Raw genomic sequence first — 13,384 nt, 5'->3', positions numbered from 1 at the left:
TTTAAAAGCTGAATTTTGAGAATACCACAAAAGAAACAAACCTGTAAAATTAACACCTAGTTGAATTAGAAGGTAAAAAAAAAATACAGTAATGAGGCCACTGATAGGAAAGCAAGATAAAAATATGGAGAGTGTGTACAAGAGATACTTTCAATATTCCCTGATAAATAAATAGCTATAGTAAAAACCCGACTTATTATTGTTCTATTTATATTTTGCTGTTAAGTATTTGGTTAATAAAATAAATAAATGTTTATGTAATCTAGCCTATTAGAATATTGGGTGTGTTTACCCTGCATAATCAGATCTGGTTCAAAATATATTCTGGTAGTATATCTAAATAGGACTATGGTATACAGTGGAGGAAATAATTATTTGACCCCTCACTGATTTTGTAAGTTTGTCCAATGACAAAGAAATGAAAAGTCTCAGAACAGTATCATTTCAATGGTAGGTTTATTTCAACAGTGGCAGATTGCACATCAAAAGGAAAATCGAAAAAATAACTTTAAATAAAAGATAGAAATTGATTTGCATTTCATTGAGGGAAATAAGTTTTTGAACCCCTACCAACCATTAAGAGTTCTGGCTCCCACAGAGTGGTTAGACACTTCTACTCAATTAGTCACCCTCATTAAGGACACCTGTCTTAACTAGTCACCTGTATAAAAGACACCTGTCCACAGAATCAATCAATCAAGCAGACTCCACACTCTACAACATGGGAAAGACCAAAGAGCTGTCCAAGGATGTCAGAGACAAAATTGTAGACCTGCACAAGGCTGGAATGGGCTACAAAACCATTAGCAAGAAGCTGGGAAAGAAGGTGACAACTGTTGGTGCGATTGTTAGAAAATGGAAGGAGCACAAAATGACCATCAATCGACCTCGCTCTGGGGCTCCACGCAAGATCTCACCTCGTGGGGTGTCAATGGTTCTGAGAAAGGTGAAAAAGAATCCTAGAACTACACGGGAGGAGTTAGTTAATGACCTCAAATTAGCAGGGACCACAGTCACCAAGAAAACCATTGGAAACACATTACACGCAATGGATTAAAATCCTGCAGGGCTCAAGGTCCCCCTGCTCAAGAAGGCACATGTGCAGGCCGTCTGAAGTTTGCCAATGAACACCTGAATGATTCAGAGAGTGACTGGGAGAAGGTGCTGTGGTCTGATGAGACCAAAATAGAGCTCTTTGGCATTAACTCAACTCGCTGTGTTTGGAGGAAGAAAAATGCTGCCTATGACCCCCAAAACACCATCCCCACCGTCAAGCATGGGGGTGGAAACATTTTGCTTTGGGGGTGTTTTTCTGCTAAGGGCACAGGACAACTTAATCGCATTAACGGAAAATGGACGGAGCCATGTATCGTGAAATCCTGAGCGACAATCTCCTTCCCTCTGCCAGGAAACTGAAAATGGGTCGTGGATGGGTGTTCCAGCACGACAATGACCCAAAACATACAGCAAAGGCAACAAAGGAGTGGCTCAAGAAGAAGCACATTAAGGTCATGGAGTGGCCTAGTCAGTCTCCGGACCTTAATCCAATAGAAAACCTATGGAGGGAGCTCAAGCTCAGAGTAGCACAGAGACAGCCTCGAAACCTTAGGGATTTAGAGATGATCTGCAAAGAGGAGTGGACCAACATTCCTCCTAAAATGTGCAAACTTGGTCATCAATTACAAGAAAGCGTTTGACCTCTGTGCTTGCAAACAAGGGTTTTTCCACTAAGTATTAAGTCTTTTTTTGTTAGAGGGTTCAAAAACTTATTTCCCTCAATGAAATGCAAATCAATTTCTATCTTTTATTTAAAGTTATTTTTCGATTTTCCTTTTGATGTGCAATCTGCCACTGTTGAAATAAACCTACCATTGAAATGATACTGTTCTGAGACTTTTCATTTCTTTGTCATTGGACAAACTTACAAAATCAGTGAGGGGTCAAATAATTATTTCCTCCACTGTAAGTGCTGTCTTTACAGCGTCTCTTTAAGCATTTGTGCAGTTCCTTCTTCATTTTCAGAATCCTTCATTATTCTTCTGACTGTGGCTTCTAAAATCTTCAGCATTGAGTATTTTAGACTAATAACCTACATAGCTGTGTAACTTTTGAGAGTTTTTTTTTTTTAATTATAACACTGTCAACCTCTGTTCTGTACCCCACTTACAATCTGTATAAAGCCATACAATTTTTAACTTGTACCATTTCCAAGGATCTTCCTCTCCCAAAAAGAAGTTTACAGAAGTAGCAGTAAGAGTTTCACCTAAACTGTGACAACTCAAGCTGTTAGTGGTGCAAACATATAAAAATGTAATCACACATTGACACCTGCATTTGAAATGAAGGTATGCATATGTATAACGATGGATTACTCTTATGTAATTAATTATTTTAATCTTCTGTTATTTAATATATTGGAAATGTTTACATTCTTCACAGTCCTAATGATTATTCGTTGAATATAAAGCGATAACATATTTAATCATTTTAGCGATTAAAATGATTACCTGATTTGGTGAATTGACCATACAGATCACTGTATGATCTGCAACATTTTTTCCTGATAAGTTTAAATTTTATGTGTATTTAAAAGCTGAATTTTGAGAATACCACAAAAGAAACAAACCTGTAAAATTAACACCTAGTTGAATTAGAAGGTAAAAAAAAAATACAGTAATGAGGCCACTGATAGGAAAGCAAGATAAAAATATGGAGAGTGTGTACAAGAGATACTTTCAATATTCCCTGATAAATAAATAGCTATAGTAAAAACCCGACTTATTATTGTTCTATTTATATTTTGCTGTTAAGTATTTGGTTAATAAAATAAATAAATGTTTATGTAATCTAGCCTATTAGAATATTGGGTGTGTTTACCCTGCATAATCAGATCTGGTTCAAAATATATTCTGGTAGTATTTTATCTAAATAGGACTATGGTATAAGTGCTGGTCATGTTGTTTAATGTAGTATAGATCCAGTTCAGATTTGTCTTAGATAGAGTAGATCCTTTTCTAAGTAACAACTATTATGCCCCACAAACTCAAAGAACTTTACAGTTTTTCTTTCCTTATATATTGACAGTCTTTCTCATAGCCTTCCAATATTAAAACACATTCTAAAGCAGTGTTTCTCGACCTTTTTGGTCCTCTAACCTTTTTTGTCGTTTTAATGTCACTGACAAATAGTGTTTATCAGCAAAATTTACCAAAATGTTTTTCACAGCAAATATGATGTTAGTTTATTCTGATATCAATAGATACATTTGATATATTTGAACAAATATGTCAACAGCAGTTTAACATCAATACAGTACCACATGAAAAATTGTGAGTGAACTCTGGATTCAGAATCAGACAGTCTTTTGTACATGCAGTAGTTTTTATGAAACTGTAACTAAACCATATTCAAGTTGGTCCACAAATACAGTGGAACCTCGGTTCACGAACGTCTCGGAACACGTACAAATCGGTTTATGACCAAAAAGTTCACCAAACTTTTGCATCTGTTCATGACCACAGACTCGGTATACGAACAAGCCAGTTTCCATTTCAGTTTGTGTGCGGCAATGATTTCCGCACGTGTTCAGTCTCTTCCTGTGCATTCACTGTGCAGCGAGCGAGTAAGAGAGAGAAGAGAGACACCCACCCACACACACACAGACACACGTGCAAGCGAGAGAGAGAGAGAGACACACACACACACACACCACGCGCGCGAGAGACAGACAGACAGACAGACAGACAGACAGACAGACAGACAAGCAAGAGAGAGATTGACACACACACACGCACACACAGAGAGAGACATGTGCGTGCAAGAGAGAGAGAGACACACACACACACACGAGTGAGACGGCTGGACACATAAGGCCGAGAAGGCAGTTAAAACAATGCACCAGGCTTGTTTTTAAAGAGACAGATCCGAGTATTGTTTTAACCTTGTTGTATTTAATGAAGACTTTTTCCTATTGGATTTTAACCTCCACTTCACTTCTGTTTACAGCGATCGGTTCGTAGCGTGCATTGTTGCAATGTTCAATGTTACTTTTCTTGGTGTTTTATTAAATTACGGATTTTTCAAATGTTCATTTTTTCCCCTGTGCTTAAAACTCATTAAAAAAAGTGTTTTTAGCGAGCGGTTCGTAGTGCTATAGCGCAAACTCTTGCAGTGTTAGTTTTCTCTGTTGTTCAAGGTTTTCTCAGTGTTATTCAATGTTTTTACATTTAGCTTACTATTACGCTGTGCATTCTATGGTATGATTAACTATATTTGTACTTAAAAATCTTAAAAAAAATATATATTTACATACAGTTCGTATGGTCTGGAACGGATTAATTGTATTTACATACAATCCTATGGGGGAAATTACTTCGGTTCACAACCAAATTGGTTTACGACCAGAGTTTTGGAACGAATTATGGTCGTGAACCGAGGTTCCACTGTATGAGCAAGATATATATGAAATAAAATGTATGATTTAGTTGTAGCATAACTTTACTGTTTCCAGGACAGTACCATATTTCAATCCCAATTTACCTATTCTAAAAATTCTTTTTGTCCTATGTTTTAGATGTGGCCAGTTTCTTGCATGCCCTGGCAATATAGATTATGTTAAGCCTTGATTTCAAAAATAGAACCTTCAAAAACGGAGACAACCAGTCCATGTCAAACTGAGAAAAAACATTTTTAAATTCCATTTTTGTAAATTACTATAGCATGGCTGTCAGTGATTCTGTTGGTGCATTCTCCGTAACAATTGTTTAAACATGTTATATAATAGAATGTGGCAATACAACAGAAAAACAAACAAATTAATGTTTATATTTTATTGCATATTACAAATATTTAATTTAAAATAGCAGTGAAAAATGCAATAATGTCATATGATGCTGAATATTTATCTGAAATTTCATGTAGTACTATTCTTTCCAGTACCTGAAATCTTAGTACACAATGAAAAAATATTCAAGTGTTGGATATAATCAAAGATGTGTCAAGTTAATTGAGCATGTTCTCAACAGGTTCTACTATAGCTCATTCTTCTAATGAAGCTACACATGGACATAGTCATTCGGTTTCCAAATCCAGTCATGGAGCCTCTGGTACATCAGGAACTGGTGTTTTTGCAGGTTCTGCATCCACATCTACATCAAGCACAGGAGCTTTTGTGGTTAATCCACCTCCTATTATTCACCACCATCATCATCATCATCATTCCACAGAATCATCAGCTGAAAAGAAGAAAAAGAAAGATAAAGAGGACAGGGAAAAAGACAAATCAGAGAAGGAGAAGGTAAAAATATGCATTTTTCTTTGTTGTAAGTACTGTTTTTTCATTGCATAAATTAGCCAATCTTGATAAAACGTTTGTCACATTGGTAATTTAAAAAAACAAAAACTGTAGTGAACTTCAGAGAGGCCTATCTTTAGTGACCAATGAATTCAGAAACACAAAGAAACTGTTACCTCTTTTTCATTAGTAGGATAAACATTACATTTTCTTTACTTTAAACTGGTAGTTTTTACTTTTTCTTTTTAAAATTTTATTGTTTTATTAGCCTAAAAAGAAGAACATGACAGCCTATCAAGTGTTTTGCAAAGAGTACAGAATCAATATTAATGCCGAACACCCTGGCCTTGGTAAGTATGCAGTTTTCTTTCTCATAATTGTTGGTTCAGATATCTTGCTGTATATTTACAGCATGTTTTGGATTTCCAAAATATGTATTTGTTTTTGTAATGAAAACTTAGTTATAGCTTAATTAGGAAATCCAGTTGCATGTCAATTAAGACCTCTCTAGGTTATGCAGGGTTGTTTTAGACCTGTCAATCATGAAGAATCCACTGCATCCACTTAACAGTGTTATCTCCAGGCAGAGGAGTAACTTCAGTGACAGACTTTTGTCAATGTCTTGCTCCGCTAATAGACTGAGCAGATCGTTCCTCCCCCGCACTATGCGACTCTTCAATTCCACCCGGGGGAGTAAATGCTAACATTGCTCAAAGTTATTGTCTGCTTTTACATGCATTTTTATTTCTATTTAATATTGTGTTTTTTTGTATCAGTATACTGCTGCTGGATTATGTGAATAATAAAGTATCTATCTATCTATCTATCTATCTATCTATCTATCTATCTATCTATCTATCTATCTATCTATCTATCTATCTATCTATCATTTACTACATACTAGATCTATCTATCTATCTATCTATCTATCTATCTATCTATCTATCTATCTATCTATCTATCTATCTATCTATCATTTACTACATACTAGAACGCCTTCTTGATCTGTAAATGAAGTGTTCTGTAAAGACTTTTTTTAATCTAGTAGTGTTTTCAAGGAATACTCTTCCCAAGAAGGATATTTTTTTTTTCTTTTAGTTGTTACTTGCCCTGTGTTTTTATTTTTAATCTTATATTTACATCAGAAAATGGAAATAACATAAATTACTATGGGGACCAATACAGACTAAACAGCAAACAGTATCAAAACATCCATGAAACTTTTTCCTACTTGTATCATGTAATCAGTTCAGGACTTCTGACCAATGAATGAGTAGTGTGGCAGATGTTCAGTTTGAATGATCATTCTCTTTTGGGCATGCTACCCAGACCCTCTTGAGAGTCTTTTCTGGTAGTGTTTCTGACATTTTGAGCGCATGACTGGGTGTTAGGTGTGTGGATTATGCAACATGAGTAAACAGATGTTTTTCATGGATGTTTTAATACTGTTTTGTGTTTGTTCAGTATTGGTCCCAATTAAAGCCTATTGTGACAGGAACTTTTTTGAATCTATGTTCTCATTTTTTTTTATCAGCCATCACTACAAATAACATGGAATAAGTAACAGATTAAAAATATTGCTTTTGAATGGCATGTTCTTTTAACAAGAAATGTGTTGAGTAATGGAACCTTTAGTGAAACTTTTGAGCTTATTTTATTTGAAGGCATGCTTACATTAGTCCAGTGATGATTTTTAGCCTTAATTCCTTCTGCTTTTTATTGTTGTGAATATGTATGACAATATTCTGTATTCACTTTTATTTAGTAAAAAGTGATTGCAGCTTGGTAAAACTTAAACAGAATATCAAGTTGTTCTCAGTTGTACCTTACTTTGCTTTTGTAGTCTTCGGTGAGTTAAGCAAAAAGTTGGCTGAAGTCTGGAAACATCTTCCTGAAAAAGACAAACTGGTGAGAAAACTGTTCGAGCATGAATCAATTGTATATCCTTCCTTTGGAATTTAAACTTGCAAAACTGTAAACGTATATGTACAGTTTGTATAAACTTTATATATACACACATATATACAGGTAGAATCCCATTGTACTGAAGTTTATGGGCCCATAAGAATATTTTGTTATACTAAAATTTTGTTTTAATGAATATGGGTAAAATATGTATACCTGTCTTGTGACCAGGGTCACCGGTGATTCACCATCTCTAACCACGCAAGGACAATTCTATAGCTGCTCTGCTGCATCTGGTAAACAGTAAACCATTAGCAAAGTAATTGGTTAATAATAATATATATAATAATATAATATATATATATTTATATAGCGCTTTTCTCACTGCTCAAAGCGCTCAGCGATTGCAGGTTAAGGGCCTTGTTTATGGGCCCAACAGAGCAGAGTCCCTTTGGGCATTTACGGGATTCGAACTGGCAACCTTCTGATTACCAGCACAGATCTCTAGCCTCCGAGCCACCACTCCGCCTTCTCTGTGTGATCAGGCTTACTGCGTAATGTGCTTGTTGCACAATGTTTAGAACAAATAACACATGACCTGCTCTTTCTTGCGCTGTCCTGATCCCTCCTTTCCAGACCACGTCTGCTATGGCGTTGATTCCAAGCCGCTGGTGTTCTGTAAGAGTTAGCCTGCTGCAAGGCTCTGGAGACTCTACGAAAGCATAGGCGCGGCATTAAGTATTTTTTGCATTGCATTATCTTTGGTGACATTTTTGTTGAATAAATGTTTGTTACACTGAAATTTACATTTTGATAATACAAAATTTGTTAAATGTGATGTTGTATGAACATTTGCTTGGGCCAGCAAAAAATAATTGTTATTCTGAAAATGTGTTATATTATACATTATATTATAACAAGATTTGACCTGTGTATGTGTGTGCATGTATACATATACATACATACATACACACTGCCTTGCCAAAAAGATCCATTGGATAAGTACTGAAGTGATTAATATGTTTCAGCTGGCAACAAGTTATTTACTTAAGTGATGAGTTCCCTTGTCATCTCTTAAACAACCATGTCGGAAGACATATCTTGTGGTGTGTGTGTGTGTACAGTGGGTACGGAAAGTATTCAGACCCCCTTCAATTTTTCACTCTTTGTTATATTGCAGCCATTTGTTAAAATCATTTTAATTAATTTTTTCCCTCATTAATGTACACACAGCACCCCATATTGACAGACAAAAAAAAGAATTTTTGAAATTGTTGCAGATTTATTAAAAAAGAAAATGATCACATGGTCCTAAGTATTCAGACCCTTTGCTCAGTATTTAGTAGAAGCACCCTTTTGAGCTAATACAGTCATGAGTCTTCTTGGGAAAGATGCAACAAGTTTTTCACACCTGGATTTGGGGATCCTCTGCCAGGATGCAAACCCAGGTCTCCTAACTGTGAGGCAGCAGTGCTACCACTGCGCCACCATGCCGCCCCTGCATAATTATATTATTGAATTATTTAAGAATAAAAGTAATTATTAATTTGAATGTTGCTACCAACAAAGAGTCAATGTACACATAAATAAGATTAAAAAAAACAGTGAAGTACAGAATTGAAAGGTAAAAAAAAAAAAAATTAGGGGAAAAACAAACTGGATCACACAGCCACTGTACATTAACAATGATGGGCTGATTGCCAGGTTTTATGGCATTTGAGTTTTAAGCAGTCACTGATGTCATCTTCTTTGGGTTTATACTCTATGCATTTAAAAAACATCACATGAAATACCAAATTGTATTATCTTTTTTCCTGCTTATGTTCTGACAGTTACAGTTAAATTACTGTTGTAATAGATTATGAAGAAGTTGTATCCAAGAGGAATATGCATTTTCCTCTATTAGCAAAGCTTTTCTTTATTTCTATGCACTTTCCAGGTGTGGAAGCAAAAGGCACAGTATCTGCAGCACAAACAGAACAAAGCAGAAGCCATGACAGTCAAGAGAAAGAGTTCAGTATCTGATGGAGGAACTCCAAAAAATAAAGGTATTATGATTTATCAAGTGAATAGTGTAAAATAAGTATCAGTGACTAGAGTAGTCTTCATAGAGAAACTCTCCAGCTATACCTCAGTTGAGTGTGGTTAATGTTTTCCTACTCTTATTGTTAAACAACACAAACAACTGAGCTGAAAAAGGGCTGTGTTTCTAAGGGAAATCTCATTCAATCAATACAAATAAGGAAATAAGGTGCTTATTAAGATTTTAAACCCTTATTTTAGTCTTAAATAGCATTCTTGGTTTTTAATTGCTCCTTATTAGCAGTAAGATGTAAATGGCAAAAGAAACCAGCAGTTCTCCATTTAGCTTGTTTCCATTTCCTCCTTTGTGTATTCATCGTACAATATTTGGTTTAATTAAATACTTGTAAGTAAAGTGAAGAAAAAAAAGTGAAGGACTGAGAATTACCCATCAGTTTTAGGCTTCAAATGATTTGGATGATATCCTTAGAAAGGTAAAAAAGAAATATAGGATACTAGCAAAATACCCGCGCTTCGCAGCGGAGAAGTAGTGTGTTTGCTATATATATATAGCAAAATACCCGCACTTCGCAGCGGCAAAGTACTGTATTAAAATTTTTATTAAGAAGAAAATTAAACCTTTTTAAACTGAGGGAAAATATTCCAATAATTATTTGTTAAAGATCTCTTTGTATACCACATTGTCAGCTCGGCTCTCTGGTTGTAATATGACGAAGCTGTGCGCTGAGCTTACTCTTGAGCATGCAACTTACAGTTGGCCATGTGAACAGTAATCTTGTCTCAAATCTGACAGCTTGGATTGCTGCTGTCATAATCGGTTTGAGTTTTATGGTTTGTTTCAATTACAACAGTATTTGCAGGACTTGTGTTGAAGTGACATTCGGCATCTGTCAAGCGTTGTAAGCACACAACCGGTTTCATCGATAAAATTACATCCAGCTTTTGAGAGTTTAAACATTCATAAACATCAAAGTGTCCAATACTGAAATCGTCACCTGTGAATCTAAAATGTTTAAGAGGCATTGGCGGTTGTCGAAAGTTGTAAAATGTTTGGCTATTTCGGTACACTTGAAAGCGACAAACAAACAATTCAGCGGCAGTCATCAACTCACGTGCAGAACCATAGGTGAAGGGCTTAAGCATTTCACTCTTATAGTGCTCCTGTGTAGTATAATTATCTCCTGTACCGTCATCAGTCCATCAGTTAAGCGTTATGACCGTTACATGTAGAATTTCGAAATGAAACCTGCTAAACTTTTGTAAGTAAGCTGTAAGGAATGAGCCTGCCAAATTTCAGCCTTCTACCTACACGGGAAGTTGGAGAATTAGTGATGTTGGAAAATTCAATATGGCAGCTGACAGTGGCATCATACCACCAAAATAAGTATGTACATTGGTTTCGGTTAGCTCAGGGAAGCCACCTACCAAATTTCGTGAAGATGGGGCTGTAAATAAGAAAGTTCAACATGGCGGACGTTTGTTTACCGTTATGACCGTTACGCGTAGAATTTCGAAATGAAACCTGCTAAACTTTTGTAAGTAAGCTGTAAGGAATGAGCCTGCCAAATTTCAGCCTTCTACCTACACGGAACGTTGGAGAATTAGTGACGTTGGAAAGTTCAATATGGCGGCCGACAGTGGTGTCATACCAACGAAATAAGTATGTACCTCGGTTTCCATTAAAAGTTCAATATGGCGGCCGACAGTGGCATCATACCACCGAAATAAGTACCAAATTTCAGCCTTCTACCTACACGGGAACTTGGAGAATTAGTGATGTTGGAAAATTCAATATGGCAGCTGACAGTGGCATCATACCACCGAAATAAGTATGTACATTGGTTTCGGTTTGCGCATTGAAGCCGCCTACCAAATTTCGTGAAGATGGGGCAATGAATAAGAAAGTTAAATATGGCAGACGTTGTTGACCGTTATGCGGAGAATTTCGAAATGAAACCTGCTTAACTTTTGTAAGTAAGCTGTAAGGAATGGGCCTCCCAAATTTCAGCCTTCTACTTACACGGGAAGTTGGAGAATTAGTGACGTTTTGAAAATTCAATATGGCGGCCAACAGTGGCGTCATACCACCGAAATAAGTAAGTACATCGGTTTCGGTTAGTGCAGGGAAGCCACCTACCAAATTTCGTGAAGATGGGGCCGTAAATAAGAAAGTTCAACATGGCGCACGTTGTCGACCGTTATCGACCGTTATGATCGTTACGTGTAGAATTTCAAAATGAAACCTGCTTAACTTTTGTAAGTAAGCTGTAAGGAATAAGCCTGCCAAATTTCAGCTTTTTACCTACATGGGAAGTTGGAGAATTAGTGATGAGTCAGTGAGTCAGTCAGTCAGTCAGTCAGTGAGGGCTTTGCCTTTTATTAGTATAGATGAGAATGACCTGACTTGGCAGAGTTAAAGCATTAGCAAGCCATGAAATTAAATTATTGGTAAGTATCGTTTCCTAATTAAACCACTGTGTCCCTCCAGGATCGACTTTACCCAATATAAAAATAAATGTTATTATTGATGATGATGTTGTTTTTGAATAAAAACACAAGAAAAAAAATCACAATTTCAATAATTTATTCATTGAAAATCTCAATAGATATTATGATCTGCTGTGGAAAAAGTAAGTACACCCCTGACCTTAGAAGCTGATATTGCCCTCTTTAGCAGAAGTGACTTCTTGTAGATGTTTTGCACAACTGCTCACCAGTCTCTGAAATCAACTCAGGAAATTTTTGACTACTGCAAAATTCCTTTACTTGCAAGGTGTTTGTGAACTTTCTTGCATGTACTGCCCATTTCAAAGCCCCTGCAGCATTTCAATGGTATCCGAATTGGGGCTTTGTGCAGTCCATTTCTGATTGCACTTGCAGAAATTTTGACACCAACTTTTGCAAGAATTACCTGCAAATGACACAGTTTGATATTTGTGTTCTTGGAGATTTCTTTTACTACCAAATGGTTAGTACTTCGGCTGGATTTGCTGGGTTGTTCGGTCTTGGACAGATTAGCAGTCATTTGAAATCCACGCCACTGTAGATGATTTTCCTTAAAGTGGAATGATTGACTTGAAATTGGCAGTCTTTTTAAATCCCACACTAGACTCATAGGCATCCTCAACTTTATTTCAGAGGGCCTTAGAGAGCTCTTTTTATCTTGGTATGATGACACGAAACATGTCAATAGCAAAAAGAATACCAGACCCTCAATAGCTGTGGTTTAAGTAAGACAGGGTCCACCTGTATACTCACTAATGATGATGTAATCGTTAGCCCCTAATCTAGAAAACCTGATTCTAGATTCATGGATTTAGAGTGGTGATACATGTAGAGGTGTAGTTACTTTTTCCACATGACAAATATGCATTTTTGTTAATTTAGGTAATGAGAATGTGTAAGCTTTGTGTGCCGTCTGTTCAAGTACAGGTATATCATCCTTACTCACTGCTTGCATTAAGATATAATGTTTGCCTGTTGAAAAAGTCGGCAATGGGATGTACTTTGTTTTTCACATGACTCTACTAAAATGGCAGAGAGTTGCAAGGAAGGGTGCTGGTGAGAAATAAAATTGGGAGGAACACACTTTTGATCCAAGAGAGAAGCTTATGCAAGCCAGGCATTTAAAACAGAAAAAGCCAGCAAATATGAAACAAGGATATAGTCTTGTCTGCCTGGCAGAGTAAAAAGGAAAATTCCGTGGGGTGTAGTTACCAAGGGGAGTCAACTAAATTTAGTTCAGAAGCAAAAGGGGCATCTATAGTGGGGGTTTACACTGATTTTAAGGGGGGAACAAATCGCCTAATTGGGGGTTCATATTGGAATTTGCATTAATATCCTGAATTAGCTTAAAGACACTAACATTTAAATGTTGATTAGATAGCAAAGAAAAACGATGATTGATATGGAGTAGGGGTGTAAGTAGCACAAAGTTGAGGTTTCATTGTGAAACCGAAAGTGGAGATTATATTGCATAATAGCTACTCTGCAGTCCTTTGATTGGACACAAGATGGGCAGTGACTAAATAACAGCTATTACCAAAATAGAGTATAACTTTAGTTGGCATCCAAGTTTGCTACTGGAAAACAATATCAACATGCATGCACCAGAAGTATTCTAACATTCCTAAACGTTTATTA

At 36.3% G+C, this 13,384-nt stretch overlaps 1 protein-coding gene across 3 annotated transcripts in view; it reads left to right on the top strand.

The window, feature by feature from the left end:
* hmgxb4a (HMG box domain containing 4a) overlaps positions 1–13,384 on the top strand; it is a 53,217-nt gene that overhangs the window by 30,124 nt on the left and 9,709 nt on the right. For all 3 annotated transcript variants that reach the window (XM_039766446.1, XM_039766447.1, XM_039766445.1), the window contains exons 7-10: positions 5,025–5,296; positions 5,562–5,643; positions 7,137–7,201; positions 9,138–9,246. In XM_039766446.1, the coding sequence (XP_039622380.1) occupies positions 5,025–5,296; positions 5,562–5,643; positions 7,137–7,201; positions 9,138–9,246 (528 nt within the window). The remainder of the gene's footprint in view (positions 1–5,024; positions 5,297–5,561; positions 5,644–7,136; positions 7,202–9,137; positions 9,247–13,384) is intronic.

The sequence above is a fragment of the Polypterus senegalus genome, chromosome 10 (genome assembly GCF_016835505.1).
Source record: "Polypterus senegalus isolate Bchr_013 chromosome 10, ASM1683550v1, whole genome shotgun sequence".
In the NCBI taxonomy this organism is placed as follows: Eukaryota; Metazoa; Chordata; class Cladistia; order Polypteriformes; family Polypteridae; genus Polypterus; species Polypterus senegalus.
Note: the sequence above shows the minus strand (reverse complement) of the source record. Positions and strands in the feature narration are given on the sequence as shown.